The 25,329-nt window shown below is 37.5% G+C and overlaps 1 protein-coding gene across 1 annotated transcript in view; it reads right to left on the bottom strand.

Annotated features, from left to right (window-relative positions):
- The window catches only part of LOC114046911 (GTPase-activating Rap/Ran-GAP domain-like protein 3), a 196,900-nt gene extending 171,862 nt beyond the window's left edge, over positions 1-25,038 (bottom strand). The window contains exons 1-4 of the mRNA XM_027867524.1: positions 24,895-25,038; positions 7,360-7,434; positions 2,584-2,683; positions 373-491 (exon numbers count right to left, since the gene is read on the bottom strand). Of these exons, the coding sequence (XP_027723325.1) occupies positions 373-491; positions 2,584-2,683; positions 7,360-7,434; positions 24,895-25,038 (438 nt within the window). The remainder of the gene's footprint in view (positions 1-372; positions 492-2,583; positions 2,684-7,359; positions 7,435-24,894) is intronic.
- Between the last annotated feature and the right edge of the window lie 291 nt (positions 25,039-25,329).

The raw sequence follows: 25,329 nt of genomic DNA, 5'->3' as shown, positions 1-25,329 counted from the left end.
GGTGTACTAGCCTCACAAGAATGAGAAATAGTAGTCCACAACTAAGCTCCAGTTTTGGGCAGCAATGTCTAGTAGTAAGTAAGGGTCAAAGGCCTTTACACAAAGGTGCCTAAGTTCCTATCTGAGCCAACTCAAACTTAATCTGATTCTAAACTCCTGGGAACGGCATTATTCCTAGGGGGTTTGGTTTTTTTTTGTTGTTGTTTGTTTTACACATGGAGGCATTCAATTAATACTTGTTGAATGAATATAATATAATGAATATAAGAATGAATGAATACATAATGAATGAATGAATATAAGAAGTCAAACTTTGAAAAATATCATAAAACTGAGGGTACAATCTAGACTTCAATCATTTTCAGTACTTACTGTTTTTCTCCAGAGAATTGCCCGGTATTGAGGGACACGTTGATTGTTCTGGTCAGAAAGTGCCACTGATAGAAAGAAAGGGCTTTTCTCTATATCAGTGCCAACGTAATTCTGATGAACTGGAAAAGAAATGTATTCAGAATTGCAGAGTTACAATCTGCCCTTTCATTTTTCTTTTTTATTCTAGCATCCTGTGAGGCAAGGCTAGCCCACAAACCTACCTGCTATCTTCATACCTGAATGCTGTCAAACATCAGAAGACAGATTTCATATTAAACTTCTTTTACTACAAGTTTTCTACCTGTTTTCATAACTCTGAATTACCCTTTATCTGGCAAGAAAATTAACTGAAATCATAAAATTTTTAGATCTAAAAGGGACCATTACAGGTTGCTTATTAATGAAGAAAATGAGGTTAAGAGAGGTTAAGGGGCTTACTTACTAAGAGAGGTTAAGGTTACAAATCTGGTTGGTGGTGGAGCCGGGCTCAGAGGTCAGGTCTCAGGCTGGACATCCATTGCTTGCCCCACCGTAGCACCCTCCCTTCCTCCTTCATTTTTAATCTACTCTTTACTCTAATACCTTTACTACTCCACTGCATTTTAAAATATCTTGTTTCTACCTGATCCAATTTTCTCACAAATTAAAAATATTCATCTTTCTCTGAAGAAAGTTTAAGCAACTATGAGTGTTCATCAAACCTTAATATATTCTTTGAAGGCAGGTACCAGGTCTGCAGTATTTTCTCTTCTTTTGGTATTTAGTCTATCATGTGACTTTAGTTCTTCAGTAGATCTGTGATCTCTTCATGGTGCATACTAAGTGATACTTTCTTCTATTGATGGAAAACCCAACCCATTCAGACCTTCTCAGTCTGTGTAAGTCTTGTTCAAATCTTTCCATAAAACAATTTAAATTCAAGAAATGTTTATTAAGCATAGACAGTGTCCAAGGCACAAAGACAGATATAACATATACCTTTGTCTCTAGGAGCTTATAATTCAATCAGTTGGGAAGGGCACATACAAAAATAACTGCATGACACAAAGGAGTGAGATAAGGGCAAAGGAGAGATTCTGGTACGAGAAATGTGAAGCGAGGAGAGATAACTTTCATAAGGCAGGGGTGTCAGGGAAAGCTTCATGAAGGAGGAGGCATCCGAGTTGGAGCTTAAAGGCAAGGAGAGACTTCCAACAGTTGGAAATGGAGTGAGTAGGTAGGTAGGAAGGAAGGAAGCAGAGGGGACAGTGTGAGTGCAGGTAGAGAGTTGAGAGAGCAGGATGAGAATATGGGGATGGAGCGTAGTCCATTTTGGCAGGAACATGGAAAGGAAGTTTCGTGTGAAGGCTACACAAGTAGAAAGCCTGGACCCATGCTATGTGTTAAATGCCAGAGAATAGATTTTCTACTTTATTTGACAGTCAATGGAGAGTTAGTGACTCAGAGAGTCTGGTTCTGTGTTTGCAATCTGTTCTCTGGTAGGAAGTTAAGCCATTTCTTAAATTGTTGATTTCTTCAGAGTATTAAGAGAATATGTAACCAGCTGCTACTTTATGCCCAAAACAGCACCCTGGGGGCATGAAAGAATTAAAGGAACATCCCTAAGAAGCCAGCTACACCCTCTCCCTTTCTCTGGTCTTCTAATCTTTCTGGCATTATGATGATTTCTTCATTTCCTACTCCTTCCATCATTAATCGCAGCCCCTCATACAGGTTCTTCCTCTGCATTCAAACATGCCCCTCACTAGTACCAACTCCAGCTTCACATGACCTCCTTCACCCATTCCCATCTACAATTTCATGGAGCATTTTGTTTACTATTTATCAAGGAGATACAAAATACAAAGTGTACATAGAATATGCTACATTATACGTGATACTCAATTCTATAGATTAACAGTCTTTTTTCAACACAGTCTATTTCCATCCTACCTTTTCAACCACACAATCTGCCTTTTAACCCTTCATTTCCAGAGCAAAAATTACTGGTTAAGATTCACATAAGTGGTCTTTTCCCCCCTGAAATTCTGAAATGAACCTTTAATTTTATAAAGTTCATCTTTAACCTTGAAATCAGTGTTCTGAAATGTTTCAAATGCAACAAACTGATCAAGTGAGTTTAATGCAGGTTTACCTAAATTATATCAAAGCTTTCTTTTTTTTCGTTTTAAGTCAGTTCAAATGTCCATTTTTCTAAAACAATATCCTTACCTTGTCCTAAGAAATACTTGAAATACCATCTGGTGTGATACTCTGGGTTTTCCAGGTGCACATCTGTTCTACGCCAGATACCTGGCAAGTCAGGAGCATTCTGAAATGGAGCAAAATGATGCCATTAGAAGCTTATTCAGAAAGAGTAAACACAACCTGGAGTAAACAAGCAGGGTGTATAAGTGGAAATAACAGAGAAATGATAGGAAAACACTTTTTCAAAAGTAGGATCAAAAATTGTTAGTTCATCTTCCCTTGGAAATTGATAGTGACCCGAGATGAGTTGCAGTATGGTAAAAAGTTGCTGGGCTTGGAGTTAGGAGACCTGGGATCAAATTCCTGCCCTTAAATACCATGTGACCATGGGCAAGTCTCTTAGCCTATCTGAACCTCAGTTCCCCAACCTGTGAAATAGGAATAATAACACTTAGACTATAAACTTCAGTGGATTATTCTAAGAAAAAAGTCTCATAAACTTTAAAGCACAGTGTCAATGTGTGTCCTAAGTATCTGGCCTCTAGTTTCTCTCTGTCACTAGAGAAGTCTAATGTCTGGCTTTATTAGTTCAGGGGATAAAATCAACTATTACCAACTCTGTCTTTGATGGGATTGGTCTCTCTCTGGCCCAGTGTTTCTACCCCATGTATTGAATGTGATCTTCAAATCTCCCACTGCTTTATGTTTTCTCTGCAAATTCTCAATAAGCATTTATTCAGTATCTATTGTGGACTCACAGGCACATTCATAGATCACATAATTTAGGGCTGGGGTGGCATAATGATATTTTATATGTAGTAATATTATATATTACTTAATGTATATAAAATATAGTAATAGAGTAATATACTGGTGAGTTTCCCTATAACCCTTTTTCTTACTCTACCTAGGCTGTCATGTAGAAGAAGAATTAAGCATATTCTTCTTGGATTCAGAAAACAGACCAAGGACCAATCGCTAAAAGCTAAAAGCAGTTCAAAAGCAGAATGGACTTAATAAATATTAATAAATACTTGTTGACAGATTGATTGGATTCTCTTGAAAGGTACTAAGCTCTCCTTTCCTTGAGGTATTCAAGAAGCAGTTTGATGACCCTGTTAAGAGTATTACTGAGGGGATACTGGTTCAAAAGACTAAATGACCTTTGAGATTCCTTCCACCTCTTCCATTGTCTTGAGAACTGAAAAGGAAAACAGTAAAGGCCTCTGCTCAGGATGGGGTATAGTGGAAAGTACAATGCACTTAAACCTTTGCTCATTTAGGAGTTAAAAAACCCCTGAGTTTAAATCCTGGCTCTGCCATCGAGTAGCTGTGAGATCCTGATAGGGTCACGTAACATCTCCTGGGTCTCAGTTTCTTTCTCTGTTAATGAGGTGGTTGGACTAGATTATTACTAAAATCCCTTTCAGCTCTAAATCCTATGAGACAGATAAATAACAACTCACATTTCTATAGCACTTCCTGACCTACTAAGTGTTTTCTTCACAGAAACCCTCCAAAGTAGGTAGTGTAGCCATTGTCCCCATTTTACAGATAAGGAAACTTATGGGACTTATCCAAGGTCACATAGCTAATAAATTGCAGAGCCAAGACTCAAACTCAATCTTCTTTAAGACTACTATTCTTTCTACTCCAGAATGTTATCTCTGTTTCACGTACTAATGACCATACATCTTATTTATAGAAAATCTCCCCAAGGCTCTCTCAAAGTCTGTTCGTTCCCATTTTAGTCACAGTTCTAACAAGTTTGGCTAACTGGTTTTCCAAGGCACCACAGATTAGAAGTAACCACTTAGAGCAGGGATGCAGCCACTAACAAAAGGTACCCATGGCTCACAGAGTAAGGGTCAGCTACCAGTAGGAAAGAAAGAAAATAAATTCTAAAAAGCAAACATAACTCAAAACCACAGCAGTCTGAAGTCCTTTAGTTTAGGGTCAAAAGCCTTGCAGAGCTCAATAGCATGAGCCTTAGGGCAGGCAAGAAAGAAAAACTGAAATTTAGAATCATAAACTTGAATCATCAAGGAAGGATTAATGCCCAAGAGACATCCTATGTTTAAAAAGAAAGGGATATGTGCGAGGCATTTTAGAAAGATTTCCATCTAAAATAGTGAAAATAAAAGCAGCTTTGTTTAAATCAGGGGTTCTTAACCTGGGGCAGGGGTCCATGGATAGATTGTGGGGAATCTATTAACCTGAATGTAAAAAAAAGAAGCATCTTTATTTTCACTAATATCTAACTTAAAATTAGCATTTCCTTTAATTAGACTTCTTTTAATTTATTCTGAAAAGGGGCCAACAGGTTTTATCAGACTACAAAAGAATAAGTTTCAATTACCTGGAAATTTTACTTATATTGAACATTTTCCATGGAAAATGCTGAAGATAAGTTAAAAGTTATTGGGGCAACTGGTGCAATGAAAGGAGCAGTTTGATTTATATTCAGGAGACTTGGATTCGAATTCCAGCTCTGCCACGAACTAGCTGTATGACCCTGGGCATATCACTTAAACCTCCTTCAGCCTCAGTTTCCTCATCTGCAAAATGAAGACAATAATACTAGCACTGCTCACCTCATAGGGTCAAGCCAAGAAGCATTATTAAGCACATACTATGTGCCAAGCACTGTACTCTGTGCTAAGTGCCGTGAAAATCAGATGAGATACCTTAGGTAAAACATTTTGTAAATCACAAAGTACTACATAAATGTCAATTATTTTTACTGTTATCAACAGTGCTGTTTTAATAAAGGCTATTACATACCATGTTTGTGGGTATACGTATTTCAGTGCTTTTTTTTCTTATCCTTTCTGGCCTTGTTGAACTACCTATATAGCACACATCAGAACAAGAGAAGCCAATCTGCTTGACAATAGAAGGCAGAATTTGCCACTGTTAGTGACAAAGGTCTGTTTTACTTACACACACACACACACACACACACACACATACACAGCTTTGTATATTTCCCCTCTGTTATTGGGAGAATATTCTCCTGTATCTCTATGGTGGAATACTTCATATATTCCCTTTTACACCACCCATATTGTATAGGAAAGCTGCCAACACACCAAGGATGGCCTATGGTATCAGTGCACTTCATTACAATCTTTGTCTAAATGCCTCCTTCAGGGATGATGCATGAAGCTCTGAGGAGATGCACTGAAGCCCAGGGCCACGGTTTATCAATAAATCCCACCTAGGTTGTAGTTTGCCAACCACCACCTTATCTTCCATAGTCTTCCTTCTTGATCTCCGTGTGGTATCTGACACTGTTGGCCACTCTCTCCTCCTGAGCAATCTCTTTACTCTCTGGGCTTTTGTGACATTGCTCTCTCCTGGTTCTCCTCACATGTGTCTGACCACTCCTTCTCGACTTCCTCTGTTGGCTCACTGTTCACGTCATGCCCCCAACTGTGGATGTCTCTCCAGCTCTGTCCTGTGTCTTCTTGTCTTTTCTCTCTCTGTTCTCGCTTGGTGACATCATCATTTCCTATTGGTTTCTTAATGTCTCTACCCAGATGACTCCCTGATCTACATATTGAACTCTAGTCTCTCTTCCGAGCCTCAGTTTGGAATCACCAGTGACCTACTAGACAAACTGGATGTCCCACAGGCATTTCGAACCCAACATGTCCAAAACATGTTATCATTTTCCATACCTTCCCTCATACTCTCTTCTTTTCTTCCAAATGTCCTATTACTGTCAAGGGTAGCACCATCCTTCTAGTCACCTAGCTTTGCAATCTCAGTGTTACCATTTACCCCTCACTTTATACATCCCGTAAGTTGCCAAATCTTGTTTCTACCTCCAAAACATCTTGCAATATGTCCCCTTCTCTCTACTCATACAGCTACCACCTTAGTTCAGGCCTTCATCACCTCTCACCTGAACAATAGCCTCCTAACTGGTTTCCCTGCCTCAAGGCTTTTGTCTTTCCAATCTATCCTCCATATACATAGTTCCTAAGGTTATTCCCTCCATCCATCCAATTAACTCCAGTGGCTTCCTCTTACTTCTACGATCAAATATAAACTCCCTTGTTTGGCATTTAAAGCTTTTTACTACCTGGCCCCCACCTACCCTACTAACTTTTTCTTTGTGGGGCAACTAGGGTTAAGTGACTTGCCCAGAGTCACAGAGCTAGTAAGTGTGAAGTGTCTGAGGCCAGATTTGAACTCAGATTCTCCTTACTCCAGGGCCAATGCTTCATCCACTGGGCCATCTAGCTGCCCATCCTCCACACTAACCTTCTTACACCTCATATGTTCCTCATGCCCTGCTCTTTGATCTAACCATATTGGCTTTCTTATGGTTCTTCATACAAAACATACTACCTCCCATCTCCAAGCCTTTGCAGTGGCGGTGCCCCTATGTCTGGAATGCTTTACCTCTTCACTTCTTCCTTTTAGAATCAATGACTTCCTTCAAGACTTACCTCAAATGGCACAATTCTATGTGAGGCCTTTCCTGGTTTTCCCTCTACCTGCCTCCCCACCCCCAACTCCAAGGCCTCCCCTCCCCACAAGATGACCTTGTATCTGTTTTGTAGACACTTATATATGGGTATGTCATCTCTCCTGTTCAAATGTAACCCTTGTGGGCTGGGACTATTCATTTTTGTCTTTGTATCCCCAGTGCCTAACACTTAATAAAACAGCTTGTGCCTTGATGAATAGTAAGCATGTGGAACTTGAGCTCCACAAATGGCTCATCGTTGTGTCATAGGTGCTTAATGTGCATAATGAAAAAAATGGGCATTGAATATACTCCCTTACCTCATCTGAAGAGCCATTTTCCACTCTGAATCTTCCAGCCCTTTGTATGGCTCCATCAGCATCACTGGAAATAAGCTAGGAAAAACACAAGGGTTAAAATTAGGCAGGCAGTCCCTGATTTCCAACACTCCCTTTTCTCTCAACATGTCTAAGTATCAAAATTCAAGAATGGGAGATAAAGCATAGAGACTGGCAATTTTTAAGGTGAGTTCTACCAGCTAACCAGGCAAGCATCTATTTATACTTCCCTTGAGGATCCTTCAGGGAACCCAGGCAAGGGCCATGACTGTAGTAATATGCAAAAAACATTTCCATTAAGTTTTGCTACTAGAGGAAGGGTTTACCATTTGCACTGGAAGTACTAAAATAAGCCATGTCAAAGAGCAGAGAATGTCTGAAACAAAAATGTGAAAGGTACAATGATAGGAGATCTAAATTTGAACCAAATGCATTATCCTGTCATAATTTTCTTATATTTTCCTTGTAACAATGTTGTTAATATAACTTTCATCTAAATAAATGCAAAGGCGTGGATGGTAAAAAAAAGAAATTGGCCTGCTACAAATTCAGACTGTGAAAAGGAAAGCCAAATGTCCAGTCACTGGCTGGCATGAAATCAAGACTACAGCAGTATTATTAGAAAGCCATATTGGGTTATTCAGTTTAAGATGGCTTAAGAAAATTCCTTTCCAAATTAGGCAGATTGTATTTTAGCTCTAGCTACAGTCTGTAATTACACACAATTTTCAAGGCAAAAGTATGATTTAATCCTGGAAGATGGTGAGTGATGAGGGAAGATGCGGTTTGGCAAATCAATATTGATCATTAGCTTTAAACTTCTGACTCAAGATTTGTCATTTTTCCTCTTTCTCAATTTTTCAATAACAAGCCTAGAAATCCACATGCCCCTCCCTCCTCTTTTTTCTTCAAATTTAGAGTCTACAATATGCTTTATAGAATATAAACTATGGTTCTTTCCATAGACTTGTCTAATTAGCTGGCATATGCCAAAAATGACTTTCAATTCACTTTAATTCATGGCTTGCACATTAAAGGTACACAACTTCCTATACCAATTATAACAATTTTCACATGACTGTGAAAAGATATGATAAACCCTTAAATAAGACTGGAAAATTCAAAAGAGAAAAACCTTGAAAATTATTTTCCAAAAAAATGAAAAAAATATTTAAAAATTTTAATTGTTGAATTCAATGTTTAAATTAAAGTAAGGAATCTACTTATACATTGCTTTATTCTTCAAAAAATTATTTCTAAAGAATTATGCTATAGGAAACTGTCTGTGATTTCATTGGTATAGGGGATTACTAATAAGGAAACTCTCTACCAATGTAGGTCAGTACCTTCTCTTCAACTTCCAGTCTTAGAGAGTTTCCTAGAGCACCGAACAGTTAAGTGACTTGCCCAGAGTCACAGAGCCAGTATGTGTCAGGGATGGGGCTTAAACTCAGGTTCCTCTGGCTTCCGGCCCAGCTCTCTATTCACTCACTAAATCACTGCCTCTACATATGCTTTAACTATCACCTTTATGGATGATTCTCAAATCCAAACTGTTGGTGTGTTTGCCTCAGTTTCTTTAATTTCATACTGTTTCCCAAACAATTCAAACTCAAAATGTCTAGAAAAAAACTCAACTTTTTTCCAAAACTGCAACCTTTCTCACCTTGTTTATTACTATTATTACTGCATGAGTCACTTAGGTTTTAAACTTGGTCATACTTGATTCTCCCCCTTCCCCCACCCCCAGCACTGACTTTGTCCTAGGTTCTGTTAAATCTTCCTTCATAATATCTCTGGAATTTCTCTTTTTCTTTACCCTGTCACAACCTATTCCCTCATCTCCTCATTACTGGACTAGTAGAACATCCTTCTAATTGGTGTTAATTCTTCTCATTTATTATAAACACTGTTTGTCAGATTAATTTTCCTAAAACATCACTTTGTACTTGTCACATTCTTCTTCAAAAACCTTCAAAGGCTACCTACTGCTTAACAAATTTGGTTCAAACTCCTAACTGTAACATTCAAGGCCTCTCAAATTTGGCCTTTGTCTACATCTACAAATAACTACTTCTCTAAAGTAACCACTCAACTAAAGTTTAATTAACTAGTTTACTTATTGTCACCCAAACATGCTACGTACATTGTTGACTCTGCATCTTTTGTTCGTGACAGTGCTCTTACCTGGACCGTCCTCTCCCTTCACTTCCCCTTGCCTATATCCTATCTATACTTTAAGGCCTAATTCAAGTCTTACTAGGTCTATGAAACTTTCCCTGGCCTCACCAGCCTTCAAGGAACTCTGCTCCATTCAATTCTTTTAGTATTTATTGCCAAATGAAGCAATATGGACAATATAAGCTATCTTGTATGGTTATTTGTTTGTTTATGTATTAGATCATCTCCCTAAGTAGCCAAAGCTTCTTAGGGGTGAATACATCATTTCATATGCCTTTATCTGCCTCCCTGCTTAGCACAGTGTCTTGAATAAAACAGTCAAGAAATGTTAGTTCATAATGACATAAAACAAAAGAAGCCCCAGAGCTATAAACATACTCTGGGCAGAGCTGACTGTGCTGTCTCTGGTTGCTGACTTCAACTCAAAGCTGAGGGATTTGGGGTGAGTGAGAAAGCAGCATTTTACTATAATAAAAGACTGGGATAAAACCAGGGTTGGATTAAACAGCGCTAAGTAATAGTTAAATATTCATGAGAAAACTGCCAAACTCTACCTAAGTGTTTGTTGAACATTTCCTCTAATTATAGGAATTTAGTGCTGGAAGGGAACTTAGAATTAATCTAATCCAGATGAGGAAACTGATGATGAGAGAGGGAAAGGGACTTGCTACAGATCGTAGGGAAGTACATGGTAGATCCAGGATTCAAATTCAAGTCTTCACTTCAACTCTATTCTTTTTTTCCCACTATATCATGTTACCTTATCATGTCATATCATTCTGGATTATCCTTCCAAAGAGGGGAAGGGAACAAGCATTTATTAAGCACCTACTATATGCCAGGAACTGTGCTAAGCACTTTACAAATATTATCTCATTTGATCCTCACAACAACCCTGGGAGGTAGGTACTGTTATGATTTTCATTTCATAGGTGAGGAAACTTAGGCAAACGGAGGTTAAGTGACTTGCCTAGTGTTTTAAAATGCTGCTAGGCCTTACTGTTTTTGAATAAAGAGGTTGGTTTTCAAAGGAACACATGATATAGATATGGAAATAACTTTAGTGATATAATTTGATTTTTTTAAAGAACAATGAAAAGAAAATGATCTTATCTAGATTTCTGACAAAAGCATGTACTTTATCATTCAGACTAAAACCACTGCTCATCTGATGAGGGTATATCCTAATTTCAGGAAAAGTACCAGAAAGGAAATAAATAACTCCTATAAGCCCTGAGCTGCCAAACCTAAAAAATATAAATTACCAAAGTAAAAAGTTATATTCACCAAATTTCTATTTACTGATCTTCATTCATTCACATCCATTACATGTTATGTATTGCACACTTACTATATGCAACAAATAGAAAAAGGTCACAAAGGGGATGGGATAGAAAGACGAGAAAGACACCATCCTTGACCTCCAAGAACTTTAAAAAAGTAGAGGAGAAAAGACAAGTACGCAAACAAATGCCAACTTCAACACAGACTTAAAGAATAAATTCTCTTAAGGTATGTACCTGGAAGGCAAAGATGCTACCTATATTCTTCTAGTACAACCTCAAGCAACCACAAACCATGTTAGATAAATTAAATAACTAAACAGGTTTGCAATATACTCAATACTTATCACAAACATGCTGCTGCAGCTGTACTTATAATATTCAAATGTCCATTTTGGCCCACAAGAAACACCTACCCAGGCATTTGCCCTTTCTCTTGCCCCGAACTCCAATGCTGATTGGCTGGGATCTATCAATGGAAGTTCACACAGCTGTGCAGCATTACCCTAAACAGGATATTCCACAAATTTGGCATGAACTATGTTGACAAATGAGTGATGCACCAGTGCAGCGTTTGAGAGGACCGAGTGGGTGTTAGCATTGACTCCAAGAAGACTATGAGAACTTAGCTCCACAGTGGTCCAGTGAAACTATTTGGCCAAAAGGTCACTGGCCTGTGTGGCACCTGGACTGTGAGGCATCTGATGATGAAACCTAAGCTGATGCTGGCTGCATCTCCAGAGATGAAAGACTAGAGTCTAGGGCAGCTGCAGAGAATTTCAGAGTCAGAAGGGACCTGTAGTCCAACCCACATCTGAAGAAATCCCTCTATGATGTGTATTCAACAAATAGCCCTCCAACCATGAAGATTTCTGGTGAGGGGGAATTTACCCCCTCATGAGCTATCCCATTTCACTTTTGGATAGCTCTGACAAGAAGAGTTTTTTTCTTATATAAACCTAAACTTGTTTCTCTGTAGATTCCACTCATTAATCCCAATTTTGCCTTTAAAGGTCTCCCAGTTGAGGACCACCAAAGTAACTAAATTAAGTTAACAAACATTTATTAAGCACCTATAATGTGCTTCACTCTATGTGATGTGCTAGAACAAGCTACATATCCTTTCAATAACGAGTGAGTCATGTGAAAGGTCTATGGATTTTCAATGACATGTGGATGGAAGGCCTATTGTATTACTACAGCCCATCCTTGATGTATGGATAACTTTCCAATGACAAAATAACTTTTCCAAATACAATGTGTACTGTATTTGTGTATATTTGGGGTGAGAAGCAGGTTTTAAATTGTATTAGTATAAGCTACTCCTAGTATGGAAATTCAGATCAGCAGCTCATCTAAAACTTATATTCTTAGAAAGCTGACTGGTGCATTGGAAGTTTAAGTGACTGGTTCACAGTCAATCTTTTGTTTTTACACCACTACATTTCCCAATGCCTCTCTTTTTTCACTCCCTCTAGAGAGTAAAGAATAAATAAAGAATTTTTAAAAGAGAAAAACAGTTCAGCAAAATTAACCAACACATCAAAGAAGTCTAACATTCTATGTAATGTTCCACAGCCAAAGCCCCTCACCTTTATAAAGATTATTGTTTCCTAATTGTGCAAAAGCATTTGGTTAGAGCAATGTCATCTTAAAGGCTCTTTTCTAACACAGTATCTCATATCCACACATCAAAATAATCCAAAATTCTAAGAAAATAACAATAGAAAGCTGTGTTTAACAGCCTTTTAATCATAAGCAATCGGTGAAGCATAAAACAGGGAGACAGGTATATGCTCAAAAGTAGGGAGATCCAGTGCAGTCTAAGTTGAAGAGTGATTCCATGTAGAGACTAAAGGCTTCCAAATGTAGAACACATTTTGCTAGTTGCATAGAACCTTGGAACACTGAAGAGTCTCCTGGAAGAGATCTATAACTACTCAAAAGAGTTTGCCCTGATTATCCAGGCAAGAAAAGCCAAGTGAATGAAGAATGTTTATCATCCATATTAAGACTCGTAGACTTTTCATATGAGACACTTAAATAATACATAAAATATCATTGTGACTAATTAAAGCCTAATAATCAAGCTGAATTAGAGATACTAACTCAAGGAGGCAAATTTGACCTCTTGGATATCACCGAAACATGATGAGATGAGACCCACGAATAGAATATGGCTTGGAAAGATTATACTTTAAGTAAAAGAAATAAGATAGGTAAGGGAAGAGGAAGTATGATAACACTGTAATATTAAGAAGATATATTCTTCTGGGGAAATTCAGGGACAAGAGGATAGAGATATATTGAAAAGCATTTGAGGAAAGGTCAACAAAGAGAGAAACAAGAAATGCTGTCTAAGAAGTATTCTACAAATCACCTGGAGAGAAAGAGGAAATAGATGAAGAGTGTAGGATACAGATGAAAATTTGGATGGAAACCTGATATAATAGTACAGAAATGATGGGGCGGGGGGACTTGAACTATCCAGACATCTGATGAAGACAAAAATCAAGACAGATAATAATTTATTTACTTTCTTCAAAAGGTAGAAAACTTACAAAGAGAATTTCTATTCCAGGGGCTCATTCTCACCAATACAGAGTGAACGATTGTTGGGATGGCAAGGATGGGAATCTCAGAGAAAGTAACCATTCTATCTTTGAATTTGTGACAGAGAAGGCAAGAGAAGCCAGGAATAGTCTGACAGTATCTTAGATATTGGGAGAGCAGATTTCAAAGTGTTCAGAAGAAAGATAGGTAGGATCCTATGGACTAAAGTTTTACCGAGGAAGTCAGCCTAGGAGGGATGGGAAGCTTTCAAGAATGAAATTTTGAAGTCACAAAGTAACAACTGCAATGAGGAGGAAATGGTTGCAAGAGAAATTTTGATGGGGGAAGACAGTGAAGTAGGTCAGAAAATTCCAAGCTCTGCAGATTTCCTTAACAAACAAGACAAAATAGAGCCTCAGGGTGAACACAGAAGCAAAAATAAACAAGTCTGGGCACAGCAGGGGTCCTCCTGGCACAACTGGAGAAGACCCAATGAAAGACCCCAGGGATGGACATTTGGCCTGAGTAAAGTGCAAACACCTCCAGGCTATCTCCATCGAAACAACAAACAAGCCCTTGGGGAAGTTGGGTTAGGAGGTGGCCTCAGCCTGAGCCGCAGGAATTCTCACCTGACAGTGTATGTATGGGGTTAGACATCTGAACAGGGGAAGACAGAAGGACCCTCTGCTGCCAAGGGACACCAGGCCCAGCTGTGCTTCCAAGATGTGGTCCTGGGTTGTGGCTGAAGGTAAGAAGGAACCAGCACATACCTGGTGAGTGCAGAAGCAGTGGGGCGGGATGCTGCTGGCTGTGGGCACTTAGAGGAGAACTGAGTTCCTGGTTTTGGTTCCAGGCTGGAGGGGAGAACTGAAGGTTACAGACACCGGAGGGTTCTAAGGGAGCAAAAGCACTTCCAGCATAGTGTGGCTGGGGGCCCTAGCTGTGGTTTGGAAGGGGAAAGGAGTGCTGAGGTTAGGCCCAGGACAAAGCTCTGAAAATAACAGTAAGAAAGACCTGAAGCCAGAGGTACTATCTGTCACATCCTGAGACCAGAGGTGATTATAATAACAAGCTGCTAAAAATAAAAAAAATAAATAAATAAAAATGAGTAAGCAAATGAGAAAGAACCCAACCATAGGCAGCTACAATGGGGACAGAGAAGACCTGAGTTTGTTTTCAGAGGAGGATACTGAAGCAAAAATAGTCTCTCCTACCCCAAAGAGTAATGTCAAATGGTCATGTGCCTAAAAAGAGTTCTTGGAATAACTTAAAAAGGACTTTAAAAATCAAATAAAAGAGACTGAGGAAAAATTAGAAAAAAAAAATAAGAACAATCCAAGTAAACCAAGAAAATTATGAAAAGAAAGTTAACCAACTAGAAAATGAGATCCAGAATCTTAAGGAAGAAAACAACTCCTTAAAAATTAGAACTGGACAAGGGGAAGCAAATGATGTTATAAGATACCAAGAAATAACACAATAAAATAAGAAGGATGAAAAAATAGAAGAAAATGTGAAACATCTCATAAGAAAAACAACTAATCTGGAGAACAGATCAAGAACAGAAAACATAAGAATTATTGGACTACCTGAAAATTATGATCAAAAAAAGAATCTTGATACAATATTACAAGAAATAATTACAGAAAATTGCCCTGAAGTTTTCGAACAAGAGAGGAAAGTAGAAACAGAAATAAATCCACTGATCACCACCTGAAAGAGATCCCAGGATGAAAACGTATGGGAATATCAGAGCCAAATTTCAAAACCCACAGTTTAAGGAGAAAATATTAAAAGCAACAAGAAAAACAACAATTCAAATACTGTGGAGCCACAATTAGAATTACACAAGACCTAGCAGCGGTTACACTAAATGATCACAGGTCTTGGAACACTATATATCAAAAAGCAAAAGAACTGGGGTTGTGGCCAAAAATAACTTACCTAACAAAGTTAAGTATAATCCTGAATGAAAAGAAAATTGATATTCAACAAACTGACTGATTTCAGGTTTTTGTCACAAAAAGACCAGAACTTAATGGAAAATTTGACATATAAGATCCAGGAGAAATATAAGGTAAACATCAAAGATCAATTACAAGGGATACAATAAGGTCAAACTGCTTACTTTTTAAACACAAAAATGTAAACCATATTCTTAAAACTGTCATTAGTAATTGCTTAGTTCAAAAGAAAAATTGGGGATGAGCTGATAATAATGTGTGATTCTAAAAAGCAAAACTGTAGGAAAAGGTAAAAAGAGCAATTATACAAATGAGGCATGAGAGGAAAAACTGATACAGAGGAATCAGTTGGGGAGTGGAGGGTTGGTAATGCTGGACACTATCCTCATCAGATCTGAGTTAAAGAGGGAACAACATATACATCTAGAAGTCTTCTAAATTTATAAAGGAATAAAAAGGTGAGAGAACAGGAACGGGGGCGGTTTAGAAGGATGTGTAGATTAAAATTTAGGAGGGTGGGGGAAGAAGAAAAGGGAGGGACCCTTAGAAGAGTGGGTAGAACAAGGAAAAGGAAAGTTAGGGGAGAGGATAAAGGAGAGATTCTTTAAAAGAGTGTGGAATAGGGAGATAGTGGTTAGAAGTAAACTAGAGGAGGGACAGGGTAAAAAGAGAGGCTGAGAAGGACAATAGTGAGGAAAAATAGAATGGAGGGAAATACACAAATAGTAATTATAACTTTGAATGAAAGAAGAGATAATCAAAGCAATTACAAGGAGTTATTTTAACCAATTATATGCCAATAAATTTAACAACTTAAGTGAAATAGAGGGATATTTACAAAAATACAAAATGCCTAGATTAGCAAAAGAGGAAATAGAACATCTATATAGCTCTATTTTAGAAAAAGAAATTGGACAAGCCATAAGGGAGCTTCCAAAGAAAAAAGCACCAGGACCAGATGGATTTACAAGTGAATTCTATCAAACATTTAAAGACTAATTTCAATATTAAATAAACTATTTGGAATAATAGGCAAAGAAGGGGTCCTACCAAACTCCTTTTATGAAATGAATATGACACTGATACCTAATCCAGGAAAAGCACAAAGAGAAAATTATAACCCAATTTCATTACTGAATATGTATGCAAAAATCCTAAATGTGATACTAGCTAAAAGATTACATCAATGTATTACAAAGATTATACATTATGACCAAGAGGGATTCATACCAGGAATGCAGGGATGGTTTAACATAAGGAAAATTATTAACATAATTGATTATATCAATAACAAAACTAACAAAAATCATACCATAACATCAAAAATGCAAAAAAAAAAGCATTGGATAAAGTACAACACTCATTTTTATTACAAAACACTTGAAAGCCTAGGCATAAATGGACTTTTCCTCAAATTGATAAGCATTTACCTAAAACCATTAGCAAGCATTATTTGTAATGAGGATTAGTTAGAAATCTTCCCAGTAAGATGAGGTGTGAAACAAGGATGCCCACTGTCACCAATATTATTCAATATTGCATTGGGAATCCTAGCAATAGAAATAAGAGAAAAAAAGAAATAGAAGTAATCAGAACACGGAACGAGGTAATAAATCTATCTTTCTGCAGACAATATGATGATATACTTGGAAAATCCTAAAGACTCAACTAAAAAGTTAACTGAAATAATCATTTCAGCAAAGTAGCAAGATATAAAGTAAATCCACATAAATCATCAGCATTCCTATATATCACCAACAGGATCCTGTAGGAAGAGATAGTTAGATATACCCCATTTAAAATAACTCTAGACAGTATAAAATACCTAGGAATACACCTACCAAAACAAACCCAGGATCTATATGAACAAAATCATGAAAAACTTTGTACACAAATAAAATCAGATTTAAGTAAATGGAGAAATATTAATTGTTCATGGATAGGCAGGGCCAATGTAATAAAAATGATAATTTTACCAAAATTAATCTATATATTCAATGCCATCCCAATTAAATTACCAAAAAATTATTTTACAGAGCTAGAAAAAATAGTAACAAAATTCATTTGGAAGAACAAAAGGTCAAGAATATCAAAGGAATTAATGAAAAAAATGTAAAGGAAGAAGGCTTAACCGTACCAGATCTTAAACCATATTATACAGAAGTAATTATTCAAAACTATCTGGTATTGGTTAAGAAATAGAAAGTGGAACAGAGTAGACATCCAATCTACAGCAACAAATGAATATAGCAACCCAGTGTTTGACAAGTATAAAGACTTAAGTTTTGGGGATAAGAAGTCATTATTTGGTAAAAATTGCTGGGAAAGCTGGAAAGCAATCTGGCAGAAATTGGGCATAGACCAATATCTTACACCATTTACCAAGACAAGGTCAACATGGATACATGACCTAGATATAAAAGGAGATATTACAAGAAAATTTGAAGAACACAGAACATATTACCTATCAGACTTCTGTATAGGTGAACAATTTATGAACAAACAAGAGATAGAGAATGTTGTGAGATGTAAAATGGATAATTTTGATTACATTAAATTAAAAAGGGTTTGTATAAATAAAACAAATGCAGCCAAAATCAGAAGAAAAGCAGAAAACTGGGAAAAAATTCATATCTCAAATATATAAAGAACTTCATTCAAATGTGAGTCATTCCCCAACTGATATATGGTGAAAGGATATGAACAGGCAGTTTTCCAATGAAGAAATCAAAACAATTTATGGTCATATGAAAAAATGTCTACATCATTATTGCTTAGAGAAATGCAAATTAAAACAACCTTGAGATATCGTTTTATACCTATCAGATCAGCTAAAATGATAGAAGGAGAAAGTGACAAATACTGGAGGGGATGTGGAAAAATTGGGATTCATTATTGGTGGAACTGTGAACTAATCCAACCATTTTGGAAAGAGATTTGGAATTATGCCCCCAAAATTATTAAACTGCCTATACCCTTTGACCCAACAATACCACTAATAGGCTTGTTTCCTAAGACGATTAGGAAAAATGGAAAAGAACCTGTATGTTCTAAAATATTTATAGTAGCTTTCTTTGTGTGGCAAAGAACTGGAAATCAGGAAATGGCTAAACAAATTATGGTATATGTTCATGATGGAATATTATTCTGCTATAAGAAATGATGAGCTCAATGATTTTAGAAAAGCATGGAGAGACGTCCATGAAATAATGAAGAGCAAAATGAGCAGAACCAAGAGAACACTGTACACAGTAATAGCAATATTGTTTTGAGAACAACTTTGAGCAACCAAGTCATTCTGACTATTAGAAATACCCAAACTAGCCTCAAAGATCATATGAAGGAAGATGTTGTTTGAATCCAGAAAAAGAACTGAAATATATATGTGTGTATGTGCGTATGTGTGTGTGTATGTTTACACTGTGTATGTTACATGATAACTTTGTTGTTTATTTGAGAGAAATAGCAAGTTGTACATAGTAGATCTGCAATTTTAAGTGCAATCTTCTGTTTTTCTATCCCACTTTGTTATGGAAATGCTTGTTTTATTTCTTAAATTCAGAATAAAAAAAATTTAGAAAAAGAACAATTTTGATGCACAGAGAACTCACCAACAAACTTAGATTTTAAGATTTTAAAGACACATACAGAAGATGGAAGCAAGATAAGAAAGCAAAAGATGAATATAAAAGCATGGCATGGTCCTATAAGAATAGTGTCAGGAGTGCTGAAATTAAAAAGAAATTGAGGTTATAGAGGAAAGCTAAGAATATCCAAAAGAGTGGATTGATTTGGTTTAAGCTCACCTGGAAAAAATAAGATCAAAGAATGGATAAAACCACTGCTTGGAGTGGTTGGGACAATGGTAACTCTATATTTATTGTGGTTTATTTTTTATTTATCAATTTTTATCTTGTTTGTTTTCTCTGCCAAAGAGAAGGATCTTTGCATTGGAAAGTGCAGAACAAAAATGGCTAACAGGGAACTGATACACAAGGCAAAATAGGAGATATTAAGAGAGTACCTAGCCTCCCCTTATGAGTTCCAACCATCAGCTACATCCTTGGGTACTGAAGAAACTGGTATATATGAATGCTGAGCCACTGTTAGTGATCTTTGAAAGGTTGTGAAGAACTTCTTGACAGGTACCACAGGACTGGAACAAAATAAATGTTCCAATTTTTCTGAAAATGGAAAACTATGGGCCAGGGAGCTTGACATCAATATCTGGCAAAATTCTAGGAAGCATTATTAAAGGGATGGTTAGTGGAGTTCTAGAAAAGGGAAGTGGTACTCAAAAAAAGCCTGTATGGCTTCCCCAAAAAAGGTTAGGTCAAACGAAATTTCTTTCTTTTTTTGAACACAGTTTTAAACAGCTTTACCAGACTACCAAATCAAAGAAATACTGTACCTATAGTTTACCCACATTTCAGCAAAGTCTCTCATGCTATTCTTGTGGAAAATATGAGCTAACAGTATAATTAGGTGGATTTGGAACTGGATTGAATAGCCAGATCCACATTAGTCATTAATGGTTTTATATCAACTTAAGAGAAGTCTATAGTGGAGTGCCCCAGGACTCTGTACTTGGTCCTGAATTGTTTAACAATTTTATCTACGTCTTGGATAAAGTCACTGATGGTACATTTATAAAATGTATACATAACCCAAAGTTGGAAGGGACAGCCAACATACAAGTTGACAGAATCAGGATTCAAAATGATCTTAGCAGGCTAAAGCATTGGGCCAAATTGAATTAGATGAAATATGATAGACATTATTCAATATTTCAATTTTAAAAAGCATTTATGAAGTGCCTACAATGTGTCAGGCACTGTGCTAGGTACTAGAGATACAAAAACAAAATGAAACAGTTTATGTCTTTAAACTATGCACACAGAAGTAAATATAAAGCATACAAATTAATTTTGGGGTGGAAGAAGTACTAATAACTGGGGAAATCAGAAAAGGCCTCTCATAAGAGATGACCCTACAGTCAAGCCTTTAAGGGAGTTAGAGATTCCAAGCAGCAGAAGTAAGGAGGGAGAGAAGTTCAGACACCAGAGATAACCAATACAAAGACACACAGGTGAGAGATGGAATGTTGAGAGAGATGTGAATTGCTAGTGGGCGGGTTTGGCTGAAACACTGTGTGCAAGGGAGAGGAATACATCACCATTTTGATGGACTGAAAGTTCAATATGAGTCTGGAAAGATAGCCTGACAACAGATTGGGAGGAACTTTAAATGCCAAACAAGTAAGTTTGTATTTTATCTGCAAGACAATAGGAAGCCACTGAAACTTCTTGAGTAGGGCAAGTCTGATAATAGACCCATGTTTGAGGAATATCAGTTTGACTACTCTGTGATGGATGGCCTGGGGTGGAAAAAAGCTGGATACAAGGAGTCCAGGCAAGAGGTGATGAGTGCCTGGGTTAGGCTGGTGTGAATGAAGGGAAGGACAAATTTTTAAGAGACGCTGTAGAGGTAGAATTGATAAGAATTTGCAAATGATTGGACACAGGAAGGGAAAGGGTGAGTAAAAGTGAAAAGACAAGGATGACCTCTAGGTTATAAAGCTGGTTGATTGGAAGAATGTTGATTCCCTCAACAGAAATGTGAAAGGCAGGAGGAATGGTAAGTTTAGGATGAATAAGTCAAGTCTTACGATTGGGTTTAAAAAAATAAATTTCACAAGTGCAAGATAGAAAGGCATGATTAGATGGCAATTTACTTGAAAAAGATCTGGTGACTTAAATGGATTGCAAGTTTAATATGAGTCAACAGTGTGATCTGAGAGCTAAGAAAGTGAATGTGACCTAAGGCTGCCTTAAAAGAGGCATAGTATCCAGAAAAAAGAAGATAATAGTGCCCCTGTATTTGGCCCTGGTCAGACCACTTCTGGAGTTTTGGATGCTACCTTTTAAGGAAGGGTAAGCTGGAGAGTGTCCAAAAGAAGGCAATCAAGATTCCGAAAGCCTCTGGTTCAGGCCATATGAGGATCAATTAAAGTAACTGGGACAGTTCCTGCTCTGAGGGGAAAGAGAATGAGGCAGTGCTCACAAAGAACACTGGCTGTGGTTGAGTTCTATTACTTTACTGTTTATCCTTGTCCTAAATAAAAATTACTATATTGTTTCATTAAAAAAAGAGGCAGTCAGGTGGCCCAGTAGATAGACCTTCAGGCCTGAAGTCAAGAAGAACTTGAGTTCAAATCTGACTTTAGCCATTTACTAGCTGCGTGACCCTGGGACAAGTCATTTCATCTGTTTGCCTCAGTTTCCTCAGCTGTAAAACGAGAACAATGATAGCAGGGGATAATAAAAAACAATAATAAACAGGGACTGTTTGGAAAAATTATGGAGGACTGCTTTGGGACTGTTATGAGGACAAAAATAAACAGAGACTATTTAGTCTGAGGAAGAAAAGACTTAGTAGGGACACAATAACTGTCTATTATTTGAAGGGCTGTCACATGAAAGAAGAGGAAAGGGGGGAGGGAATAAACATTATATGAAGCACCTACTATGTGTCAGGCACGTGCTAAGCACTTTACAAATGTTCTATCACTTGATCCTCACAACAACCCTGGGAGGTGGATTCCTTTATTGTCCCCATTTTACAATTGAGGAAACTGAGACAAGCAGAAGTTAAGTGCTTTGCTCAGGGTCACACAGTATCTGAGTATCTGAGGCTGAATTTGAACCCAGGTCCTCCTGACTCGAGCACTCTATCCATTATGGTGTCACCTGGCTGATTTGCTCAGCTTGGGTTCAAGGGGCAGAACCAGGAGCAAAGGATAGAAGTTGCAAAAAGACAAGTTTAGGCTGAATGCCTGCAAAAAATTTCCTAACAACTGGAACTATTCCAAATTGGAATGGGTAATCTTGGGAAATAGTGGGCTCCATTTCATTGGTGGTCTTCATGTAAAAACCCATTCATCTGATTTGTCGGAGAGGGAATTCCTTTTCCATTTCCTAGGCTGGGTTGGAGGTCCTCTGATTCAGAATTTTGTAATTCTGAGGTAAGGACTTCTTCCCACCCCCAATGCAGATAGTTACACATTGGAAATGTTTCACTTTGACTCTTAGAAATTCTCAGTTTGCAAATGTCTCCTGAACAGTGCTGCCAGTGCCTGGATATAGAACAACGTTACAGGGTACAACTCACCCTACAAAGAACTCTTTTCTCCAATTTATTAAACACCTGAATTGCCCCAACATGGGACACATTCCTAAAGCCCAGGTCTGACTATATTATTTACCACTAAAAAAATCTTCAGTGATTTCCTATCCCTTCTAGGATAAAATTCAAACTCCTCTGTTTGGCATTTAAAGCACTTCACAATCTGGTTCCAGCCAACATTTCTAGGCTCTTCGCACAATAGTTCCCTTCGCACACTCTGTGTTCCTGCAAACTGACCTATTTGCTGTTCCTCATTGATGACATTCTATTTCTCTTGCCTCCAGGCCTTTGCATAGCCGTCTGTCCTGCCTGAAGTGCACCCCCTTCTCATCTCTATCCCACAGAACCTCTAGCTTTCTTCAAATCTTCTGTTCAAACGCCACCTCCTAAATGATGCCTTTTCTGATCCTCCCCCAGTAGCTAGTGCCTCTCTCCCAACCCCAGAAATTAGTTTGCATTTGCTTTCTGTGTACATATTTATATTTATTTACATATATGTACACATATATATGTATTTAATTCATCTATGTTCATGTGACATAGATTTCTACTGACAAAATATAAGATTCTTGGTGGCAGGGACTGTTTTATTTTTTTCTTTGCATCTTCAGTGTTTAGCAGAGTGCCGGACACATAGTGGGTGCTTAATAAATGCTTGTCGACTGAGTAGTCCATGGTCACACTGTTATCCAATGTCAGAGCCAGGATTAGAACTCAGGTGTTCTTGTCTCCAGGTGCAGTACCCCTCCACCACAATATCCACTCTGTTTCTTTACAAAGAGCCAGCATGACTTCATCATGATTAGGTCGTGCCAGACTAACCTCATTTCCTTTTTTTTTAACAGAGTTCCTGGATCAGAGGGATACTATAAAGAGAGTGTACCAAGATTTGAGCAAAGCATTTGACAAAATCCCTCTTTCTGTCAGAGTGGACAATATGGAGAGATTTGAGCTAGACACAAGTTCAATAAAAGGCAGGCGTGGATCTGGTGGCCGGGCATTCTTGTCTGGGCACAGGTCAGCCTCTGAGGTTCTCTTTAACTCAGATTCTGCCATGCTTTATTCTCATTTCTCCCGACTGTGCAACTGCTGCTTTAGTCATGTTTTTTCCTTACTGTCCCCTGAACATACCATGATCATCGCTACCTCCATGACTTGGTTCAGGCTCTTTTCCCCATATAACATGTCCTTCCTCACCATCAATCCAAATTTACACATCCTTCAAGGTTGGCTGAACTTCCAATTCTTAATTAAACCTTCCCTGACTAATCTTGCCCCACAAAGAACTCCTTTCTCCAATTTATTATGCACCTAAAATCTACACCATATCCTTGCACTTGATTATATTACCTGGAACATACTATTGAGGGAATAATACACTTTATTTTTCAACTAGATTATAAGCTCCCTGAGGACAAAGGTCATATCTATTATGTCTTCTGTATCCCCTGCAGCACCCAGCATAGTGCTTGACACACAAAAAGCATTTCAAAAATATCTGATGAATCAGACACAGAAAAGCCTTAGCAATTACACATCTCTGACAGATTCCTTACATACTTCAATCTGTCAAAAAGAAAGTTTGCTTCACAAAGCCTTTTAAATTAATGGGTGGCAATAAGAAAATAAACTAGATCAAAATAACTCATTTCTTAAATTTTAAAAATATAAAAAAAAACTGCTTATCAACACAATTGAGAAACACACTTTCCTAAACATTTATTCATGCTTTTTTGCAACGTAAAATCCGAGTTATATTTATCTCTGAAATACTGGTGGCTGTTGGATAAATATATTACATTTTCTTCTTCTAATATGTAAAATGCTGATTTAAAAATCTCCAAATAAAACACTAACAACTTGGTGGAAAATATATATATTTTCATTGCATAGGTTTATAGTTAACATATTTACCCTGTTTTAACCAACACTTTTTTTTTTTCAGAAAAGCAACCCATATTCTAAGCTTAACAACAAACTGAAGCACTTTATTAACAATATATTTTGGAAACTAAATCTTTCTCTTTCAATCAAAATTATTTTATCCAGGAGTTGTTTGCAGTTGGCACCTATCTTTCAAAATCTGTCACAAAAAAGATTAAAGTGCAATCTTTTTTTTTTTTTTTAACAAATCAAACGAGACGTGAGGTTAAAAGTGTGTAACAAAAGAAAAAGATTAAGATGATGTAATTGTTAAAGCCGCTTCGGCAGTCTGATTTTTCCCAATCCAATCCTCATACTATGACCATAGTATTACAGAATTAGTAAATATATAAGCAAGATGTGATGAGCTTTGTGATTTTAACAAAATGTAAAACAATCTGGTAGCACTGAATAGGCTATAAACTTACCAGCTCCACAGATCCATAATGTTTTCTACTGAATTCCCCTCGTCGGCAACCTAGGTCTTCTGAGACGGAGCTGGAACAAAAATGCTTCATCAGTATTATACATAGCTCTCTGGCCACAAATCTTCTGCAAAAATCTACCACCATTTGCAAAAAAGAGCTCCTACTGAACAAGGTTTGAGCTCATCACTGCAGGGGAGCCTCCTTACAACACACACAATCTCCAGCAGCCATTGCAGAGACTGGCTTTCATGTTAGCCTCAAAGAAAATAAAATGCTCAAGCCATCCCTGGAAGGGCAGACAATGAGGAAATTAAATATTTAGCCATTTGCGATCGATTGAGATTTCCAAGACGGCTACTGGTGGTTTATAATTGCATTTGAGAGCTTTCTGTTTATAGGCAAAGGGAAGAGAAACCCTGCAGTAACCCTGATGCA

Source organism: Vombatus ursinus, unplaced genomic scaffold, assembly GCF_900497805.2.
Source record: "Vombatus ursinus unplaced genomic scaffold, bare-nosed wombat genome assembly UNPS02014786.1, whole genome shotgun sequence".
In the NCBI taxonomy this organism is placed as follows: domain Eukaryota; kingdom Metazoa; phylum Chordata; class Mammalia; order Diprotodontia; family Vombatidae; genus Vombatus; species Vombatus ursinus.
Note: the sequence above shows the minus strand (reverse complement) of the source record. Positions and strands in the feature narration are given on the sequence as shown.